General features: G+C 44.2%; 2 protein-coding genes across 5 annotated transcripts; both read left to right on the forward strand.

The window, feature by feature from the left end:
- The first annotated feature begins 81 nt into the window (after positions 1-81).
- Positions 82-11777, forward strand: LOC131709245 (bridging integrator 2-like). Of its 4 annotated transcripts, XM_059011507.1 has the most exons (12): positions 82-379; positions 497-614; positions 2532-2685; positions 6198-6278; positions 7270-7324; positions 7794-7888; positions 8016-8111; positions 8385-8492; positions 8687-8772; positions 9145-9220; positions 9310-9392; positions 9836-11777. In XM_059011507.1, exons 3-12 carry the CDS (start codon positions 2605-2607, stop codon positions 10680-10682), a joined length of 1608 nt encoding a protein of 535 aa, XP_058867490.1. In that variant the 5' UTR covers positions 82-379; positions 497-614; positions 2532-2604; the 3' UTR covers positions 10683-11777. The 4 variants fall into 4 exon arrangements, with proteins under 4 accessions (XP_058867490.1, XP_058867489.1, XP_058867492.1 ...); XM_059011506.1 differs by having other exon boundaries at positions 82-614; XM_059011508.1 differs by lacking the exons at positions 82-379; positions 497-614 and adding an exon at positions 1018-1149.
- On the forward strand, positions 11656-18515 carry LOC131709237 (uncharacterized). Its single transcript, XM_059011384.1, has 6 exons — positions 11656-11676; positions 13777-14011; positions 14109-14158; positions 16157-16232; positions 16742-16798; positions 17110-18515. Exons 1-6 carry the CDS (start codon positions 11656-11658, stop codon positions 17289-17291), a joined length of 621 nt encoding a protein of 206 aa, XP_058867367.1. The 3' UTR covers positions 17292-18515.
- The last annotated feature ends 1490 nt before the right edge of the window (positions 18516-20005 follow it).

The raw sequence follows: 20005 nt of genomic DNA on the forward strand, positions 1-20005 counted from the left end.
GAGACCGCTACGCCGCCGATACAGCGTTTTAATTAATATTTTAGTTTTTTTTTGTTTGTTTTTCTTGAGGGCGATTCTCTTTTGAATTGTACCAATATATTTATTCAGCGAGATGTCCAAGTGAATTAAAAGACACAGAAAAATAACCTGCTGATTTGTCAGCCATACCGCGAATAAAAGGAACTGGGAAATAAATAATGAACTCCAGCTGAACACAGTTGTAAAGATAATTTAGCAGCGGTCTCCGGAGCACATGAAAAATCAACACATTCAATAATTAAACATGCATACCTACGTTAGTTGAAAGAACAATCTGTTATCGTGTTTTGCGATCTGCAAACCGCCAGGTTACCTCACCTCCCGCAGGACTGTCTGCCAGGTGGTTTTTAAAACTCAACCGACGACTCTGTGTATTACAGTAAAACGACTTTAGTCATTTTAAATGTTTACTTCCTTTTAAAAAAAATTGCGCAATAAGTCATTTCTTGTCTTTAAGCTTCACCCGGCGATCGCTTGTGCTCGTCGTTATAATGAACGCCGCTCCACTGTAAGCCTTCATTCAAACACACGTACTACAGCTGGGCTGGATAATTCACACGCTGTGTGCGACTCGGGTGAGCACGCTTTCCTGTAACTTGTATCAATTATATTACCACTAATACTAATAAGTCTAATACCAATTGTAATACTACGACGATTAATAAGTATTATTATTATTATTATTATTAGAATTAGACCTAGTATCAGACCTCGTAGTAATACAGTTAGTAAGTTTAACCCTAATTTTTCGACTAAGTATTATTTATTTCTTAGTAGACTTACAATTGTTGTAAAATATCACAGTACAAAGTAAAATAATGATGTCTAATACTAATAATACTACCACGACTAATAATACACAGATATAGCTGTAAATCCGTACAAACAAGCATAGACGTTCTAGTCATTAATCTATTAACTATAACTACTGACGAGTCATGCTTGTAGTTTGATTTATTATGTTAAGAAGCAGGGGTGTAGTGTTGGTGTATATACTTGTGGTATATCACGCTGCGCATGCATGTTTGTACACGCTTCAGTCTGGCGCTCCATTCTCAGTTCTGTATACCTGTAGGGTGTGGAGGTGACGCTGTGGTTTTGCCGGATCCTGTGAGTAATGCAGCACACTAGTTAATGATTGCGTAGTTAAGAAAAGCGATATTTGATGAGTGAGTCTTTATTTTAAGGGAGTAAATACAAATGCCGCGATATTATCAGGCTGCGCTGGCTCATTGCCAGATTGCATGTTCCTTTTTCTATTTGGAGTGGCAGAGATTGTCTCAGTGCGTTTGTAGCTGTTTGTAATTAATGAATCATGCCCGTGAAAGCGTGAGGCCCCGCTGAGCGCCGTGCTAGTTTCTGAAGCGCTCTCTGGGGTCTATTTTCTACACCTCTGCCTGCAGACAGTAACACTGGGAACATGGTTGGGGGGTCAATTCCTGTTTTTCAGTTCCAATTCCCGTTTTTAGATCAAGTTTCCTTCAACGGCATTGGAATTGATATTTCAGAGACATAACTGTTGAGTGACTTTTCAATTGCTTTAATTTGAACTCAATTTAATGGACAGTGACTTCAATTAATCTGTTGCCACTGTGGGAAGCTCATTTTAACAGGGAGTGTTGCAAGTTTGACCAGCGTTGTGATTAAATGTGGAATTGGACTTGGACTCAAACAGTTTGACCCCAAGCCTGGTTGGGTCATTAAAAACAGTGTCTGCCCTGGTGTGCTTTTTCAACCGATCTGATTTCAACCAGTCGATTCAATGGGACGTTATCAAGCAAAAATCAACCCATAGGAATGGGCCAGTAGGTACCTACTAACCCTTAAATCTACCCGCTACCCCTAAACCTAATATCTACCCCTAATCCGAATTTTTACTATTATTTCAACTCTGCTTTTTAGCGCCCTCTAGCGGCTGCTACATCCGACGTCCATTAAGCGCTTTATCCCGACCTACCCTGTCTGTTGGGAGGCTAGTAGATACCTACTGACCCATTCCAATGGGATGATTCTCCTTGATAATCCATTTCATCGACTGTTCTCAATCAGATCGGGTGACTTATTAGAGGTTTTTGATCAGTCTTGTATAGAGCCATTTACAGCACTGGGGGATCACCCTGGACCATTAACCGCTTAGAGGTAATCCCTGAATAACCACAGAGAGGTGACTGATCAACCCCACCTCTAAGGGCCTATCTCTCAAATTAGCTGTCTTGCCTATTCTGACTGAAACCGTCTTTAAAGAGGCAGCTTTGGCCAGGGATTCAGTTTCCAATACGCAAAACAAGTGCATGCTAGCTTAGTGGAGTCTTTCCAATTTAGCTATTTGTGTATCTGTAGTCTTTAAATATATTTATATATAGATTTGCTAAGCAAATGACGAGGCAATCTTCGGACAGCTTGCTGAGCTGCTATCTGGTGGGGTAGCGGATGCGAACTGTAACGTTGCGCTGACAGATCTCACTTCCCCTGCTTTCTGTATAAAACCACAGAGTCGAGAGAAAAGGGTAAGAGAGAGAGAAAAAGCGAGGGAGGGAGGCAGAGGAAGACGAGCAGACTGGAAACATGGCCGAGAATAAGACGGGCGCGGGAGCGGGGCTCTTTGCCAAACGAGTCCAGAAACAACTGAGCCGAGGCCGGGAGAAGGTAAGAGGGGGGCGAGGGGGAGCAATGAGGAGAGGGGCTGCTCCTGCCTGTCCAGGAATGAATACACTCAGGTGACGGGTGGGTCTCTGTTCCACGTCTTAGCCAAGAAACCCAGGGGGAGGATTCTCGTTTTGATTATTCGCTTCCCTGTTCGGAGATCTTGAGTTAGTTCTGTTGTGTTCCGATTTTTCTTCTAGTTTTAAGACAGGAGTCGGTTACAGACGAGCATTTAGAGGTTCGAGCAGACAGACGTTTCGGATTGTGCCTTCAGCAGTGTGATTCACAAGGGCACTGGGAGACGGTACATCATGCAAAGTGCTGTGAAGTGCAGTAAAAGCATGCTGAAGGCTGCTTTTTGTTTTGTTGCATTTTGACCGATATTTCAACTGAAAATCAAGAACACCTTAGTGTGGTACTCGATGAGCAGTAAAGGGCTCAAGTGCCCTGCGTTAGGGGCTGAATGAGACGGGTTGCATAGTTTTTTTTTGCCCTTTTCCCTAAACCCCGTTGCCCCTGCAGTGTCAACATCCTGCCCTCTCTGCTGTGTTTAGAGAGAGCGGTTTCAGGAAGTGCTGCCGTTTCACTTAGTGTTTTTAAACGCAGCAAGCAGCTGTGTGCCGTTTCACAGAACCCCGGTACGGTTCACAAGCAGCGGCTCGTACAGTCAGGGTTCTTTGGAAAAACGGGCGACTCAGAAAATTGTATACTCCCTCGAATCGAGCTCCGTCGCAGATCGACGCTTCCTCCTTGAGCTTCCTTGCTCACTCTGTGAATAAAAACGGCACGCCCCTCCTCTCTCCGCTTGCAGCAGCAGGAGGTACTTTAAGAGAACACGGAGAGAATTCTGGGAATATTTTGAAAAGGACAGCCGCTTGATCTCAGTGTTAGGGATGTTGTTCTGAAGCTCTGCTGTAGATGCATTTTACAAAAAGCCCCGACTGAACAGATGTAATGAGTGTGAGATTACGAGGCAATAAACTTCTCAATAATAATGAAAATAATAAAGTGTGTATTTCTCAGTCTTGTGGAGTGTTGCTGCTGCAGGAGAGAAAACGATTCACACTTTGCGTGTGTGCCGGCTGAGAGTGCTGCTACTGCTGCAACAGAAACAGCCTCAAGGATGAAAATCCGACTCCCGTTGCAGAGCAGTTTCACCCATTCCAGGTTTTATTACGAGCTTGATCAGTGTAGAGGCAGTGAAACCTGGAATGGCTGAAACTGCTATGCAACTGGAGTCTTATTTCCATCTTTTTGAGGCTGTTTCTGTAGCTGCAGCCTGTCAGCCAGCACACACGCCAAGTGTGAATCGCTTTCTCACCCACAGCTGTCGTTTACTAGCTATGCTGCTCTGGGCTAGGATCTAACACACTGTACATTTGCTATTGCATTATTGCTGCTAGTTATTTTAAGACACTTGCATTATCAAAACAGAACCCTTATAAAAGTTCCACCATAGTAAAAGCATAGCAAAGTGTAAGAAAGCATGGTAAAGCACAGGGAGTTGTGCAGTAAAGCATGTGAAGACCGGACAGACCATGATAAACTAGTGTAGGAAAACTGCTGTGCAGATTTACCAGGGGAAACTTTTTATAAGGGCTCATGCATCAATGATGATAAAAACGAGGACCCCCTGCCTCCTATCCTTTTTACACAAGGTGACCCCCCATTTGCTAAGTGAACGACAGTCGGCCAGCGACCTGCACAGCTGCTGCTGCAGATTAAATCAGAGAGCTCAGTCTCTAACCCCAGAAAGTTAGTGTTCTGCAGCTGGCTGGTCGCTGCTAACTAGATTTGAAAGAACTGCAGCTTGTCTTGATTCAGCAGAGCTGCTTTAGGAACCTCTGGGTATATGCGTTAGACCAGAACGGTGGTGAGTCTAAACACAGCTGCTGCTCCAGTCATTAATACAGGTTGCAGAGTTACACAAATCAAACAGCTCGCAGTTCACAGGTGTTTTTTGTTTCAGTTTATTTCTGTCTGCAATATGAGGGAAAAACAGTGGAATGATAAATTGCTTTTTTTTTTCAATTCCTTTTTAAAATCCGTTTCCAGACACGAATAACCGTTGCTTTCATTTGAAGCCGGTTTTAATTGACTGACAGCGACTTCAATTGAAGTCATTTCTTACCACTCCTGTGAGAAGCTCATTTAAACAGAATGCTGCTAATTGCAGTATTAATCAGTGATGTGTTGGAATTGATTAAAAGGGAACGGGAATTGGAACTGATCCCAACCCTGATTTGAGATCAATGGAATAGACTCCCCATCAAGGGCAGTCAGACCGGCTGTCTTGCCCATTGTGACTGAAACTGAAATGCAACAGGGAGATGCAGCTTTTTTATATTTTGGAATCCATTCTCGGTTAATCGCAAGTGTCGGTTTGCACAGCAGCCCTATTTCATGATGAATTTCTTGATTCGAGGAAGTAGGGTTTGATGGTCGGCAGGACTGCAGCTGCCAGCTTCGTCGGGGAGCGTTTTGCAAAATCGGCTCTTTTATTCTGATCGTCCAAATTCTTGTTTTGCAATCCCCCGGGGGCAGGGTGATAATGGGTAAGCATGTCTGTCCGTCTAAAAAGAACACTGTAGTAATTGTGTTGTATTCTTTAAAGTATGCTATAGTGTATTTTAACACACTGTAGTAATTGTGTAGTATTCTTTAAAACTCTGATCCGGTAATTTCTTGTTTGACGGGCAAGAATTATACAATTTTCAAATGATGAACCGTATGAAAATAAAATAAATAAATAAATAATAATACAAATTATTGTTGCAAAAAAATAACATGTGCAATAGCGAAAACCACGTTCCTGTTTCATGAATTGATATAGATAGAGAGATATACAGTATATAAAATAAGAATAGTGTTCGTTTTTGTTACACCTTACAAGTTAAACCCTGACTCTGGTACATCATTAGTATTGTACGGATTATTTTCATGTGGGAGGCTGGGTTTAGAAATTATTGATGCACTAACAGGAAAAGCCCTATATTTAACTCGCAGTATAAACAGCACTTTTTCCCCGAACATGTGTTTATTTTGGAGTTTCCATGCTGCGCCAGCACCTTCAGGATTATGAGTTTGTTCGAAACCGCTCTGAGCGACAGTGCTGTCGTCCGCACACTTCCTGTTTGGTTAGACTTCCTCTTTCTGCAGCGTGTTTTTTTTTTTTTCAGCTGTGGTGATAAAAAAACAACACTATAGCAGCGGCTTCCCATATGTACAAACACACCAAAATACACAGAAACTTCACAAGTAGAGTCTACTGCATGCTGGACCAGATGTCGTGTTTTTAATCAGTTTGGTGGGAAGTCTGGGGTGGAAATAAGACTCCTATTTCATAGCGCTTTCCCCCTTCCGTTCTAAGTTTTATGGTGAGCTTGGTTAGCCCTAGTGTATAGGAAACAGGTTCAGATGTTTGTCTTGTTGAACTTGTAGTAAAACCAGGAGTGGATCAAACCGCTCTGCAATGGGCGTCTTATTCCCATCTCCACCTTGTATTTGTGTTGCAGGTCCTGCAGAAGCTGGGGAAGACCGTCGAGACAAAGGACGAGCAGTTTGAGCAGTGCTCCCAGAGCTTCATCAAACAGCAGGTAACTCCTTCAAGCCACAGCCTCCCATCACCCTCCGAATCTCAGCCAACACTCGCACCCCAAAGTCGAATAGACTCACATTTCAGCCAGCTCCTTCTTCAGTGCGTTCTTCACACTGAGGATGGCTCTAGTCCGCTTGACTTCGCTGTACCTTATAATTCTGAAGAGTTCAGCTCTCGCTCTCTCTTTCCAGCTGAGCCTGACTGTGCCAGGGATGAGAGGGCTTGCTAGCTGTCATTTATTAAAATGTTTTTTCATGCCCAGTGGACTCCTGGTTGGAAGCTCGGAGCTCTGCTGGTTTCCTGTCTGGCTGGCTTTCTGGTTTCCGTATGATTAAGCTACAGTACCATGTTGCTGAAACTTCCAACTTATCATTGGAAACAGCCCTGGTGCTCCGCAGCCACAGAGGAAACCTAAACCGAGCCAGCTGAACCCCTGTCCACTGCCGAGCACCAGAGATATGCACTCCCCTAAACTTTTACTTTGTCATCTCTATCATCTGGCTCGTGTGCAGCTCCACGCTGCTGGAGGCACGATCCCCCAGGGCGTGGTTTTGACACCCGCATTGAAGTGACGTTCGTAAACCTTCCTGTGAAGCAACACTTTTCTACAGTGCTGCTGCAGATTGTCGAAGAGGGGCTGTTCAATACCCCCTCCTGTCCTCCGAGGAGGGAGTTCACGACATTTATTTTTAATTGTATTGCTATGTACTCCAGCTACTGTCTCCACTTTTGAAACCAAAGTTACGCCACTGCTGTACCTAAATAAATTCATTTCTACCACCTGCTTCCTACCTGCATGGTCTGTCCTGATGAATTCGAGTACTGCAGCTCCACAGTATTTCTCTGCTCCCTTACCTTTGTCGCTGTTTGCAATCAAGCCAAGTAGTTAATCCAGCTCTTGTGTCTGAAGTTCTGTTGGCTGTGATATTCTCTCAGCCAGTGAAAAGCTATGGAGGATCTATAACCTCTCCTTGTATGTTTCCTTTCAGAATGAAGGCAGCAGGCTGCTCAAGGATTTAAAGTCTTACTACAGCGCTGTGAAAGGTAACGATACATTGTGTATACTGTAGTCTCGACCTTTCAGTACAGCAAAACGGAAACAAAACGCACACAGTGCCAGCACAAATTTTGGCGACAGCAAATGATTTACAGGAAGACTAGGTCTGGGGATTGTATTGACCACAGAACCCTTACTTACAAAATATCTTCAGCCTTGGTAGTAAGTGGAGAACTGACAAATTGCAAAAAAAAAAAATCGAAATCTAACATGAAATACTGCACTACTATTATGGTTTCCTGTAGACTATGTTAAAGAATAGATCTAAATGATGTTCATATAGGGTTATTTTTTTTTAATCCTAAACTTCTCGGTAATGCAGAACTTTTGACCATAGCTGTATACGCTGTTGCTCATCAAGCTGCAAGTAAAACCTGGAACGGGTGAAGCTGCTGTGCAACAGGAGTCTTATTCCCATCCCTGGCGCTGTATTTAAGGCTCTCTGTTTGGTTGCAGGGATGCACGATGCCTCCAAGAGGCTGTCCGAGTCCCTGCAGGAGGTGTACGAGGCGGACTGGGAGGGCAGACCCGAGCACAAGACCATCATGGAGGTCAGAGCTTCGACCGGGCTGAGATCTGCCGGGCCCAGCAGTGCTGAGATGCCGTTGTGTGTTCTCGTGTGTGTGTAGCATGTTCTCCTTGCATGTTCTCACGGCTTGCCCGCCTCTCGTTGCTTAGAGCGATGACCTCCTGTGGAATGACTTTGAGGAGAAGCTGGCTGACCAGGCAGTGCGCACCATGGAGACCTACGTGAGCCAGTTCCCCGAGGTCAAGGTGAGTCTGTCCGAGCCAGGCGGGTCCAGTAGAACCACCTCATATCGGGCTGGATCTAACAGGACCATGGCTAGGGTGACCGTGTGGCTCTGTGTACATTGGGACGGTTCACACTCCCTGAAAACTGGGTTCAACCAGGGATGGGGTCAAGACCTGTTTTTGATCCCAAACCGTGGGTTCAACTGGACCAGTTTAGAGCTTTGATCTTGAACCAGGAGCTTTTGCGTAGAGATCCAGATCCATTTGAATGTCTCCTTCTCTTCCCCCTCGCAGGAGCGTGTTGCGAAGCGCGGCAGGAAGCTGGTGGACTACGACAGCGCCCGGCACCACCTGGAGGCGCTCCAGAACAGCAAGAAGAAAGACGAGGCCAAACTCAGCAAGGTAGCGACACGGCAGCACAGCCAGACCCCACACCCGGGCTCGATCGGGAGTCTGCAGCGTGTCCCCTGATGAGGGCTTGCGCTGGTTCTCGGGAGCTCTGTGTGTGTGTGTGTCGAGGGTAACGGGGGGGGGGGGGGGGGGGGTTGCATGGTTCTGACGCTCTCCTGTTTCTCTCTCTTTGTGCCCCCCCCCAGGCAGAGGAGGAGTTCAATAAGGCGCAGAGCGTGTTTGAGGAGATCAATACTGAGCTGAGGGAGGAGCTGCCAGCACTCTATCACAGGTCAGAGGAACAGCCTGTGTACATGATGCAATGCAATGCAATAAAATTGTTTTTTATGCAATGTCTTTCGTAAGAGTTATCACAATGCGTTGAACTATTAAAAGTAAACCAAATCAGAAAGGTACTTTTTTTGTTTTGTTTTGTTTTAAACCTACTTTTAAAAATCGAATCAGCCAAGCGAATGCTCTCAGGGAGTGAGGGTGTCTCTGTTTGTTTTATCATCTGTGAAATGTACCCATGGCAGTGTAATATGTAGTTCCCTGTGACACTGCTGTGCAATAGGAGTCTTATTTGGGGTTTAGCTTGTGATTTTACTGAACCATAAATATTAAAGTCCTGTTAAGTAGATTTTTTTTTTTTTTTTTTTGGCAGTCGGATTGGATGCTACGTGACGGTTTTTCAGAACATTTCGAACCTGAGGGATATTTTCTACAAAGAGATGAGTAAGGTGAGACGCTGCTGGTGGGAGACGGTTCAGTGGTTTTCTTTTTGTTTTCTCTTCGTTTTTAAACTTTGATTTCGTTGTTTCCTGTCCAGCTGAACCATGACCTGTACGATGTGATGACCAAGCTTGAGATGCAGCATTCTGACAAGGTCTTCATCATCAAGGGAGTATCCAGGTGAGAGAAGCATAGGGACAGCATGGGGAAGCACAGGGGGGTATGGCAAAGCATAGGGACAGCATGGGGAAGCACAGGGGGGTATGGCAAAGCATAGGGACAGCATGGGGAAGCACAGGCAAGCATTGGGAAGCAGAGAGGTATGATAAAGCACAGGGAAGCATTGTAAAGCACAGAAGTTTGGTAAAGCATAGGGAAGCATTGTAAAGCACAGAGGTGTGATGAAACCTATTTAAAAACATGGTAAACCATGGTAAATGTAACCCTAATGATAGTGTATGGTAGAGGTATCTATTCAATATGAATAGTGATACATTTAGACATATTAAAAGCAACTTGAATTCACGAAGTTTCTTGTAGTATTTCTAATGTGAACGAAGGCTCTGTGCCGCTGTGTTAAACAGTGCGCTGACCCTGCTGTGACCCCTTGTTTATTCCAACAGTAACAGAGGTTCTGTGATGATCTCGTCTCCGATCCGTCCCGCCAACCCGTCCACCTCCTCTGAGGTCAGTCCGGACCAGAGCCAGAGCCAGAACCAGAACGGGCAGGACTCTGTCTCCTCCAGCACAGAGGAGCAGAACCAAGGCAATGAAACCACCGAGCCCAGTGAGACAAGAGAGCCCGGCGCTGATCAACCCAGTGAAGCCACAGCTCCCAGTGAGACTGGAACCAGTGAAGCCACAGCTCCCAGTGAGACTGGAACCAGTGAAGCCACAGCTCCCAGTGAGACTGGAACCAGTGAAGCCACAGCTCCCAGCGAGACTGGAACCAGTGAAGCCACAGCTCCCAGTGAGACTGGAACCAACGAAACCACAGCTTCCAGTGAGACTGGAACCAACGAAACCACCGTATCCACTGAGCCTGGATCTAGCGAAACCACAGCTTCCCTAGAGACTGAACCCATTGAGGTCACAGCCTCCAGCTCAGCCGACCCCCTGAATGAGAACGCAGCCCCCCCTGATGAGTCTCGACGCAGCGAGGCCACCCCCACACACCCAGGGGATGGTGCAGACACCCCACCCAGTGAGGAGCCGCCTGCCTCCGTGCCTCCGGTCTCCAACCCTGCCTCGGAGAGCCAGGATACCCAGGAACAGCCTCCAGAGGCTGGGCAGAGTCCCCCAGTCTCCCCTGAGGAGAATGAGGAAGGAGGGGAGGACGAGGCTCAGTCTGGCTCTGAACCACGGCAGAGTTCAGGGGCTGTGGAGGGAGACGGGGCCAGAGAGGAGAGGGAGGAGGAGGAGGAGACCGAGGGAGGCGGGGGGGCTGTCTCCGGAGAGCAAGAGAGTTGAGGTAGAAAGAAAACAACGGCTTCCTCCTCCTCCTCCTCGCTCACACCATGAACTAACTAACAGTGCGCTCTCCAGACCGCACTGCTCACACATGCACGCATGCAGACACACACGCACACCTCTGCTCAGGCCCTGAGCTAACCCCCCCCCCCCCCCCAGGCCCACTGGATCAGGCTGAGTGACTGCGTCTCAAAGCTCCCCTCTTTCCCCCGTGCGTTCAGCCAGACTCCACGCAGCTTGGTTTCAGCTTGCTTGATGCCTAAACTCACCCAAGCGTGGCAGCATCAAACTGCGTGGAGAAAGAGCACTCCACACAGTGCAGTGTAGTGTAGGTAAGAGATAACTCAGGATCTGAGAGCCAGCCAATTCAATACAGTCTAGTGTAGAGAACTCATTACTGTACTGGGGATCTGAGAGCCAGCTAATTCAATACAGTCTAGTATAGAGAACTCAGTGCTGTACTGGGGATCTGAGAGCCAGCTAATTCAATACAGTCCAGTATAGAGAACTCAGTGCTGTACTGGGGATCTGAGAGCCAGCAAATTCAATACAGTCTAGTATAGAGAACTCAGTGCTGTCCTGGGGATCTGAGAGCCAGCAAATTCAATACAGTCTAGTATAGAGAACTCAGTGCTGTCCTGGGGATCTGAGAGCCAGCCAATTCAATACAGTCTAGTGTAGATAACTCAGTGCTGTCCTGGGGATCTGAGAGCCAGCTAATTCAATACAGTCTAGTATAGAGAACTCATTGCTGTACTGGGGATCTGAGAGCCAGCTAATTCAATACAGTCTAGTATAGAGAACTCATTGCTGGAGATCCGAGAGCCAGCTAATTCAATACAGTCTAGTATAGAGAACTCATTGCTGTACTGGGGATCTGAGAGTCAGCTAATTCAATACAGTCTAGTATAGAGAACTCAGTGCTGTCCTGGGGATCTGAGAGCCAGCATGTTGATGCAATTTAGTGTTTAAAATGTGGTACTATTATCAAACTGTGATTTTTATGTTTAAAGTTCAGCTTTTGTGACACAAATTTTTAAACATACTTTTTTTATATACAGTATAAATGTATGAAAAAATAAAATACAACTGTAATACCTGGTATTCCATTTTTTTTGGTCCATTTTTAAAAAAAACAATATCTGTCTATACATAAGAAAGTTTACAAACGAGAGGAGGCCATTCAGCCCATCTTGCTCGTTTGGTTGGTAGTAGCTTATTGATCCCAGAATCTCATCAAGCAGCTTCTTGAAGGATCCCAGGGTGTCAGCTTCAACAACATTACTGGAGAGTTGGTTCCAGACCCTCACGATTCTCTGTGAAAAAAAAAAGTGCCTCCTATTTTCTGTCCTGAATGCCCCTTTATCTAATCTCCATTTGTGACGCCTGGTCCTTGTTTCTTTTTTCAGGTCAAAAAAGTCCCCTGGGTCGACACTGTCGATACCTTTTACAATTTTGAATGTTTGAATCAGATCGCCGCGTAGTCTTCTTTGTTCAAGACTGAATAGATTCAGTTCTTTTAGCCTGTCTGCATACGACATGCCTTTTAAACCCGGGATAATTCTGGTCGCTCTTTGCACTTTTTATGCATGCAGCCTGGGGATAGATTATAGATCTAGTGCACAGAACTCAGTGCTGTACTGGGGATCTGAGAGCCAGCCAATTCAATACAGTCTAGTATAGAGAACTCAGTGCTGTACTGGGGATCTGAGAGCCAGCCAATTCAATACAGTCTAGTGCACAGAACTCAGTGCTGTCCTGGAGATCTGAGAGCCAGCCAATTCAATACAGTCCAGTATAGAGAACTCAGTGCTGTACTGGGGATCTGAGAGCCAGCTAATTCAATACAGTCTAGTGTAGAGAACTCAGTGCTGTCCTGGGGATCTGAGAGCCAGCCAATTCAATACAGTCTAGTATAGAGAACTCAGTACTGTACTGGGGATCTGAGAGCCAGCCAATTCAATACAGTCCAGTATAGAGAACTCATTGCTGTACTGGGGATCTGAGAGCCAGCTAATTCAATACAGTCTAGTGTAGAGAACTCAGTACTGTACTGGGGATCTGAGAGCCAGCCAATTCAATACAGTCCAGTATAGAGAACTCAGTGCTGTACTGGGGATCTGAGAGCCAGCTATTTCAATACAGTCTAGTGTAGAGAACTCAGTGCTGTACTGGGGATCTGAGAGCCAGCTAATTCAATACAGTCTAGTATAGAGAACTCAGTGCTGTCCTGGGGATCTGAGAGCCAGCTAATTCAATACAGTCTAGTGTAGAGAACTCAGTGCTATACTGGGGATCTGAGAGCCAGCTAATTCAATACAGTCTAGTATAGAGAACTCAGTGCTGTCCTGGAGATCTGAGAGCAGCTAATTCAATACAGTCTAGTGTAGAGAACTCAGTGCTGTACTGGGGATCTGACAGCCAGCTAATTCAATACAGTCTAGTATAGAGAACTCAGTACTGTCCTGGGGATCTGAGAGCCAGCTAATTCAATACAGTCTAGTATAGAGAACTCAGTGCTGTCCTGAGGATCTGAGAGCCAGCTAATTCAATACAGTCTAGTATAGAGAACTCAGTGCTGTCCTGGGGATCTGAGAGCCAGCTAATTCAATACAGTCTAGTATAGAGAACTCAGTGCTGTACTGGGGATCTGAGAGCCAGCTAATTCAATACAGTTTAGTATAGAGAACTCAGTACTGTACTGGGGATCTGAGAGCCAGCTAATTCAATACAGTCTAGTATAGAGAACTCAGTGCTGTCCTGGGGATCTGAGAGCCAGCTAATTCAATAGAGTCTAGTATAGAGAACTCAGTGCTGTACTGGAGATCTGAGAGCCAGCTAATTCAATACAGTTTAGTATAGAGAACTCAGTGCTGTCCTGGGGATCTGAGAGCCAGCTAATTCAATAGAGTCTAGTATAGAGAACTCAGTGCTGTACTGGAGATCTGAGAGCCAGCTAATTCAATACAGTTTAGTATAGAGAACTCAGTGCTGTACTGGGGATCTGAGAGCCAGCTAATTCAATACAGTCTAGTATAGAGAACTCAGTGCTGTACTGGGGATCTGACAGCCGGCTAATAAAATACAATGCTAGAGAACTCGGTATTGTCCAATTGCGCACAGAGGGGGCGTGCCTTCTGTTTGTCGCGGTGAATGTGACCGGAACGCGTGGGCGCGCCTCAAACAAGTCCACGCAGGAAGAAATCTGATCCCCTATCCATTCCAAACACAAAGAAAAGTGCAACGCTTCAGCGTTAGCAGAAACGATCCCCGCAATCGACTGGAAACTCGCCGGCTGCCTTTGGAGACTCTCGGAACTCACGCTGCCGGTGTGCAGACCCCGCGTATTCTCATTCTACAGAGACTTTCTTTTACTTTGTATTTGTAGTTTTTAAAGAACAAAACTTCTTTTCACTCTGCTTTCAGCCAGCTCTGCATTTCACCGGGTCCTGCCTCAAACCATCCCTCTAAAACAGGTAATACTGGAACCGGAATTTAGCGCTTCGATCTTTTGTCATTGTTGTATACTTTATTTTGTCTGTTTGTTTTAAAGCAGAACCTTGCCATTGTATTTGTAAAGCGAATAGTCGCGTTATTGAGGTCCAGTAAATGCATGACAGCCATAGGCTTCACGGTGGGACAAGGACCGTACAGATACATTAGATTGATACAGTTCGGTACTGGACTGCTGAGTTGGGTCAAGGTTATGATAGCGTTAATTTATTAACCCTGTTTTTAAGGGATTTGAATTAAGAATCGAATTAATTTGTGGTGTTTAAATACCAGCAACTTTATTACCACACTAATTAAATACATCATTAAATACATCTATTAAATTATCAACAGTGCTTCAGTTTACTCTACGAAATATAAGGATTATTGAACCATTTTAACCATCAAAAGAATCACCAGAACCTATTATTATTATTATTATTATTATTATTATTATTATTATGATTAGCTGTGACGTAAATATAAATCGTGAAGGGGAAAGTTTCAAGAGTTTTTTTCAAAGTAATAATAATAATAATAATAATAATTTAGTTTGTTAGTTTAAATAATACGTAAGCAGGCACAGGCCCTACAGTATAAGATACATTCTGGTTGAAATTGACAGTTCTAATTACTGCTTTAAAATGTTACATTGCTTAAATGATGCATTTATATGGAAATAAATTAGCTGGCAATATTACACATGAAAATCAATTAATTGTTTTTTTCTAATATATTTTTACCGTATATGCGCACCAGGCTGGACTTGACAAATTTGCCTAGATGAAAGCGAGGCGCTCCCCCCTTTTTAATTTGCGTTTAATCGTGATTATCCGTGTAAACATGTTATTTAAAACTGTGCTACGTATATTTCTGCTTTCGACATGCACAGAAATGCGGCGCTTATTTAGCAGTTTGTGCTCATTTGGTTTATATTTGATACAAAGTGTCATTCTCTGTGGAAAGCAGGTCAAATGTATCAAACTGAACTCGAGTGTGTATCAAACTGAACTCGAGTGTGTATCAAACTGAACTCGAGTGTGTATCATACTGAACTCGAGTGTGTATCAAACTGAACTCGAGTGTGTATCAAACTGAACTCGAGTGTGTATCAAACTGAACTCGAGTGTGTATCAAACTGAACTCGAGTGTGTATCAAACTGAACTCGAGTGTGTATCAAACTGAACTCGAGTGTGTATCAAACTGAACTCGACTGTGTATCAAACTGAACTCGAGTGTGTATCAAACTGAACTCGACTGTGTATCAAACTGAACTCGACTGTGTATCAAATCTGGTGAGATGTTCTCGGATGGACCCTCTAGAATAGTTAAACTGCGTTCTGCGTGTAGAAATGAGACTTCGTGGAAGGATATTTTTAGTTTTGTTTTACAAACCAGCGCAGTGCTTTTAAATATGCTTGCTTTGCTTATTTTGTATCATTTATTTTAAGAATACTGTAAGAACGATGTTGACAAAGCGCAGCACGCTACCTCGTTGTAAACTGTCCCAACTGCTGCCTGTTTTTTTCTCAGTCACGAGTATATTTGGGACAGCGACTGTTAAATGTTGACACAACTTTATATATAATTTAGGCCTAATTGCAAGGTGATTGTGGTGTTTGTGCGTCTGCAGTACAGTCTAAAACGATTCCAATACAAAGTGTTTGTGTATTCGGTTAAGGATGAATTCGCACTAACAGCCTCTGCGGGTTCTGTGGTTGATTTTATCAGTCGTTATCTGCCTTTTATTTTAACCTTCCGTTATAAAACATTGTTTTAAAAAGCTGAAAAAAATGATGGACGCCTAATACATTGTAATAATAATAATAATAATAAATAATAATAATAATAATAATAATATATTTAATTAAAAAATGCCCATTGCTTTATATGGGAAACATTACATCCACATATGAGTGTCATGCATTTGTGCATCTTCCATACGTCTCCATATAAATCTAAGCCCCGGCTCTTGTTTCAGAAGTCAGAGGTGAGGAATCAGGTGGGGCCCCATCCCCTTGCTGTTGCCATGACGATGGTCGCACCCACCACCATGGGTAAGACCCAGGAGAATTCTAAAACTGTAAAGCATTGTAAAGCACGGAGAGCATCGGCCAAAGCATGTTAAAGGACAGGGGTTTCAAAAGAAATCAAATCTTTATCCAGTATCCTACTGAATGTTTTCCATATCGCTGTGTGGCATGTGGCCTGTACTCCGAACTGCTTGTCCTTAAACTGAGCATTCAATAATAAGGATTAATGTGCTGGGAGCGACAAGCAACAGCGAAACTCTCTGAGGAATGTAACAAGCTGGCCGGAAAATTAGAAACACCTGCCATACCACTGTCAGTAGTGCGTGCATTCATACGCAGCAGGCTAGGGAAGAAACCTGGAAACGAGCATTCTGTGTGTGTTTTATAAAGATTTTTTTCCAGGGCAACTCCATAGAGTTCACACAAACTGTTTTAAAAATGTTCAAACGCTGACCGAAGTGGGTATGTGGTATGTGCGGTGCAATTGTCTTTGTCTTTGTTAATACTTTTTTTTCTCCTTTCTTTCTTTTGAGGTCCTGAGGAGACGACAGCGCTCCCTGTGGAGAAAAGCGACTTCACCGTCACCGCAGGTAAATAACAAGCGGGCTGCCTTCGGGACCCGAGCTCACTGCCGTGGGGATCGTCGGGGGGGGGGGGGGGGGTTTAAATGTAGCGGATTATATATGGACAGCGCTTTATCATGTCTGTCTGTGTGTCAGTCTGTCTGTCTGTGTGTCAGTCTGTCCGTGTCTCTGTGTGTCAGTCAGTCTGTGTGTCTCTCTGTGTCAGTCTGTCCGTGCCTCTTGTGTCAGTGTTGTTATTTCTCAGTGCAGTGCAGCAGTCTGTCTGTGTGGTCAGTGTTGTTATTTCTCAGTGCAGTAGTCTGTCTCTGTCCCCACAGTGGTGATCGTGCTGCTTCTGCTGACCCTGCTCGCACTGGGCTTCCTCCTGTACCGCTACCTGTGCAAGAACAAGGGAGCCTACGAGACCGCGGGCGAGCCGGGCCCAGGACACCACATGGACCTGCAGAGCCAGCTGGAACCGGACCAGGACCAGGACCAGAAGAAAGAGTACTACATCTAACCAGCCGGACCGCGGCCAAATCGAGGAGAGAGAGAGAGGGGGGGGGGGGTGCCTTTCACCGCTGTCGCAAAAATCACTTCACAAAAACCCACCAAGAAAAGCAATTCAGTAAAACACTGACCCAACCGCTGGCAACGAGAGGAGAAGGAGATCGAGGGAGTCGCCTCTCAGCGCCGTCGCTCCTGTTTAATATGGGAGGGACCCTCAGCCTCCTCTCACCGGTCAGACAAGGAGCTTCGTACAGCAGGGTCACAGATCAACACACTGCTGCTGCCTCTATTTTAGACAGTCCGGAGAACAGCGGGGCGCGTTGACAGCATGTCCACTTGACCCTGTCTCTCTTCTATAAGTCAATATATCCCGGAGTCTTTTCATGAGTACTTTGGCTGGGCAGGAGAACTATCTTATTTACAGAACCATAGTTCCCTATTCAGAAGTTATTGTGAGCAGGAAGTGTAGACTGCAACCATTCACATTACACTACGCTATGCGGATATTCCGTTTCATGTCTAGGGATTTTGCTATTACTGTGTACACTTTATGATTTTGCTAGTATAGTGTATTACTGTGTTGCTATTGTCTGCAGAGATGGCTCTTGATGAAAACTATTCGGTAATGCAATCTTATACAAATACCTGCTATTGCGTGTGTCATCCAGCAGAGGGAGACTGTTGCAGCACAGTGCCTTCAGTGTCCTCACTAACTTGGGTTTATACTGTGTCAAAGGGCAGGTCTAAAATCTGGATTGTATTTTCTCTCTCTCTCTCTCTCTCTCTCTCTCTCACACACACGTTTTACTAGAAAATGGCTGTAATGTAAGAAACATGAATATACAGTAAACTGGACCTTTTCAGCAACTGTGTTTCCATCAAGCCTTTCTTCATAGATAGATAGATAAACGGACAGATAGATATGTGTGTGTTTTTGCTCAAAATTACCAGTTTCTCAGCGTTCCGGTATGTTTAACATACCTTTGTCAAGGTAAAGCGTGTTTGTGGAGGTCGTTACAGGCTCTTGCTGCCATGGTAACCACACCCACTTATTTCTATTGAAAGCTATGCATGTGTTTGTGATGTCACTGCATGGTTAATGATGTCACGATCTGCTATTCCTGTCTATTTAAACCTTCAGGCATGGGGGTAGTGAGTCTGTTTATCCATTTATTTTCCTTTATTCTCCTGTATTGTAAATGATCTACTTTTATTAAAACAAATACACATTTTAGGTCATTTGTGTTGGGTTTATATTTTTGTAGTGTTGAATTTTGTTAATTTACTATACATATTATATACACAATTACAATACATCTGCATTTCTACTGGATCCCAGTGAGAGGGATGGCTGTACAGCTCACTGTCACTCTTCACTCTCTCCTTATTAAAACACCACAAAACACAACGCATTTGAAATGTCCAAAATAGTCTTTATTCTAATTATTATTATTTAAGTTTAGTGTGTGTGTGTATATATATAATATATATAATTAAAACATAAGTGCATCAAAAGTTTTATCAGCTGCAAAAGAAAAGGTCTTGGAGACTGTAACCTCAACGATGAAAACTCATCAAATCACATTTATATATCTATATCTATAGATATATAAATGATTAGTGGATTTTTTGACATTTTCTGTCGCTTGATTAATCACACCTGAAATTGCATTGAAAGACAATCAGCAGTGATCACGTTGTGATGTGACCGCACGTTCCCTTCTGAGCTGTAATGCCCGTCTGCATTCCCTTCAGCCAGACGCCTGCTCTAAAACAGAAGCATTTCCTGTAAATGACCTGCAGCACTGCAACCTCGCATCCTGCATTGAACACAACTGATTCTGCTGTGCTGTAACCCTTCAATTCTCACACGAACACAGCTAACTGCCACAGGGCTGTTTTGTTTTAGTTTCGCTGACGATAAAGTTTGACAGAGTTGTTCATGTTCCGATGCTGTCTGAAAGTGTTACGCTTAATAAAAAGAAAAGTCTTGCGATGATTTGATACACCTGTAGTGCTCCTGTGAAAGCACCGGTGACCAAATGTTAGTCATTTTTTTTTTTCGTTCTGAGATATTGTGAAAGATTGGGTATACCTTCCAACTGCTGAGGTCTTAGAAGTACTCTGATATTTTTCAAGGTTTCTTTTTTGAATATCGCATTCAGGAAGACAAGATTCACTGATCAGGTGTGATTAATCATGAATCAATTAAAACCCTACTAAATATATATATATATATATATATATATATATATATCCCATACAAGATCGCCTCACCCCACCTTACAGAGGAGAGAGGAGGCTGCGTGTGCAACACCAGCACTGCAGGGATGGCATTAAGACTCCTGTTGCATAGCAGTTAAACCCGTTCCAGGTTTTACTGAGCTTGATTAGCCCCAGTGTGTATAGATAACATAACAAGCTCAGGTGCGTCTTATTAAACTCACAGTGAAACCAGGAGTGGATCAAACTGCTACACATTGGGAGTCTTATTTCCATACCCGAGTTTCTCCTATTTTATTATTGTTATTTTTTTACCAAAAGCAGCTTTTAAGTTACATGGCGGATGAGGCAGTTCACTTTGAAGCCACCACAGAATCAGAACACTGCCATAGAACATTAGGACCATAGAACCAGAACACTGCCATAGAACCAGAACACTGCCATAGAACATTAGGACCATAGAACCAGAACACTGCCATAGAACACCAGGATCATAGAACC

Source organism: Acipenser ruthenus, chromosome 42, assembly GCF_902713425.1.
Source record: "Acipenser ruthenus chromosome 42, fAciRut3.2 maternal haplotype, whole genome shotgun sequence".
Lineage (NCBI taxonomy): Eukaryota > Metazoa > Chordata > Actinopteri > Acipenseriformes > Acipenseridae > Acipenser > Acipenser ruthenus.

Bases quoted from the DNA above. Each gene is read 5' to 3' on its own strand.
- LOC131709237 (XM_059011384.1), top strand. From the start codon at position 11,656: ATGTGGTACTATTATCAAACT. The intron at 11,677-13,776 runs GTGATTTTTATG...ATACAATGCTAG, and splicing joins TGTGGTACTATTATCAAACT to AGAACTCGGTATTGTCCAAT. The intron at 14,159-16,156 runs GTAATACTGGAA...CTCTTGTTTCAG, and splicing joins AAACCATCCCTCTAAAACAG to AAGTCAGAGGTGAGGAATCA.
- LOC131709245 (XM_059011506.1), top strand. From the start codon at position 2,605: ATGGCCGAGAATAAGACGGGCGCGGGAGCGGGGCTCTTTGCCAAACGA. The intron at 8,493-8,686 runs GTAGCGACACGG...GCCCCCCCCCAG, and splicing joins ACGAGGCCAAACTCAGCAAG to GCAGAGGAGGAGTTCAATAA. The intron at 8,773-9,144 runs GTCAGAGGAACA...TTTTTTTGGCAG, and splicing joins CTGCCAGCACTCTATCACAG to TCGGATTGGATGCTACGTGA.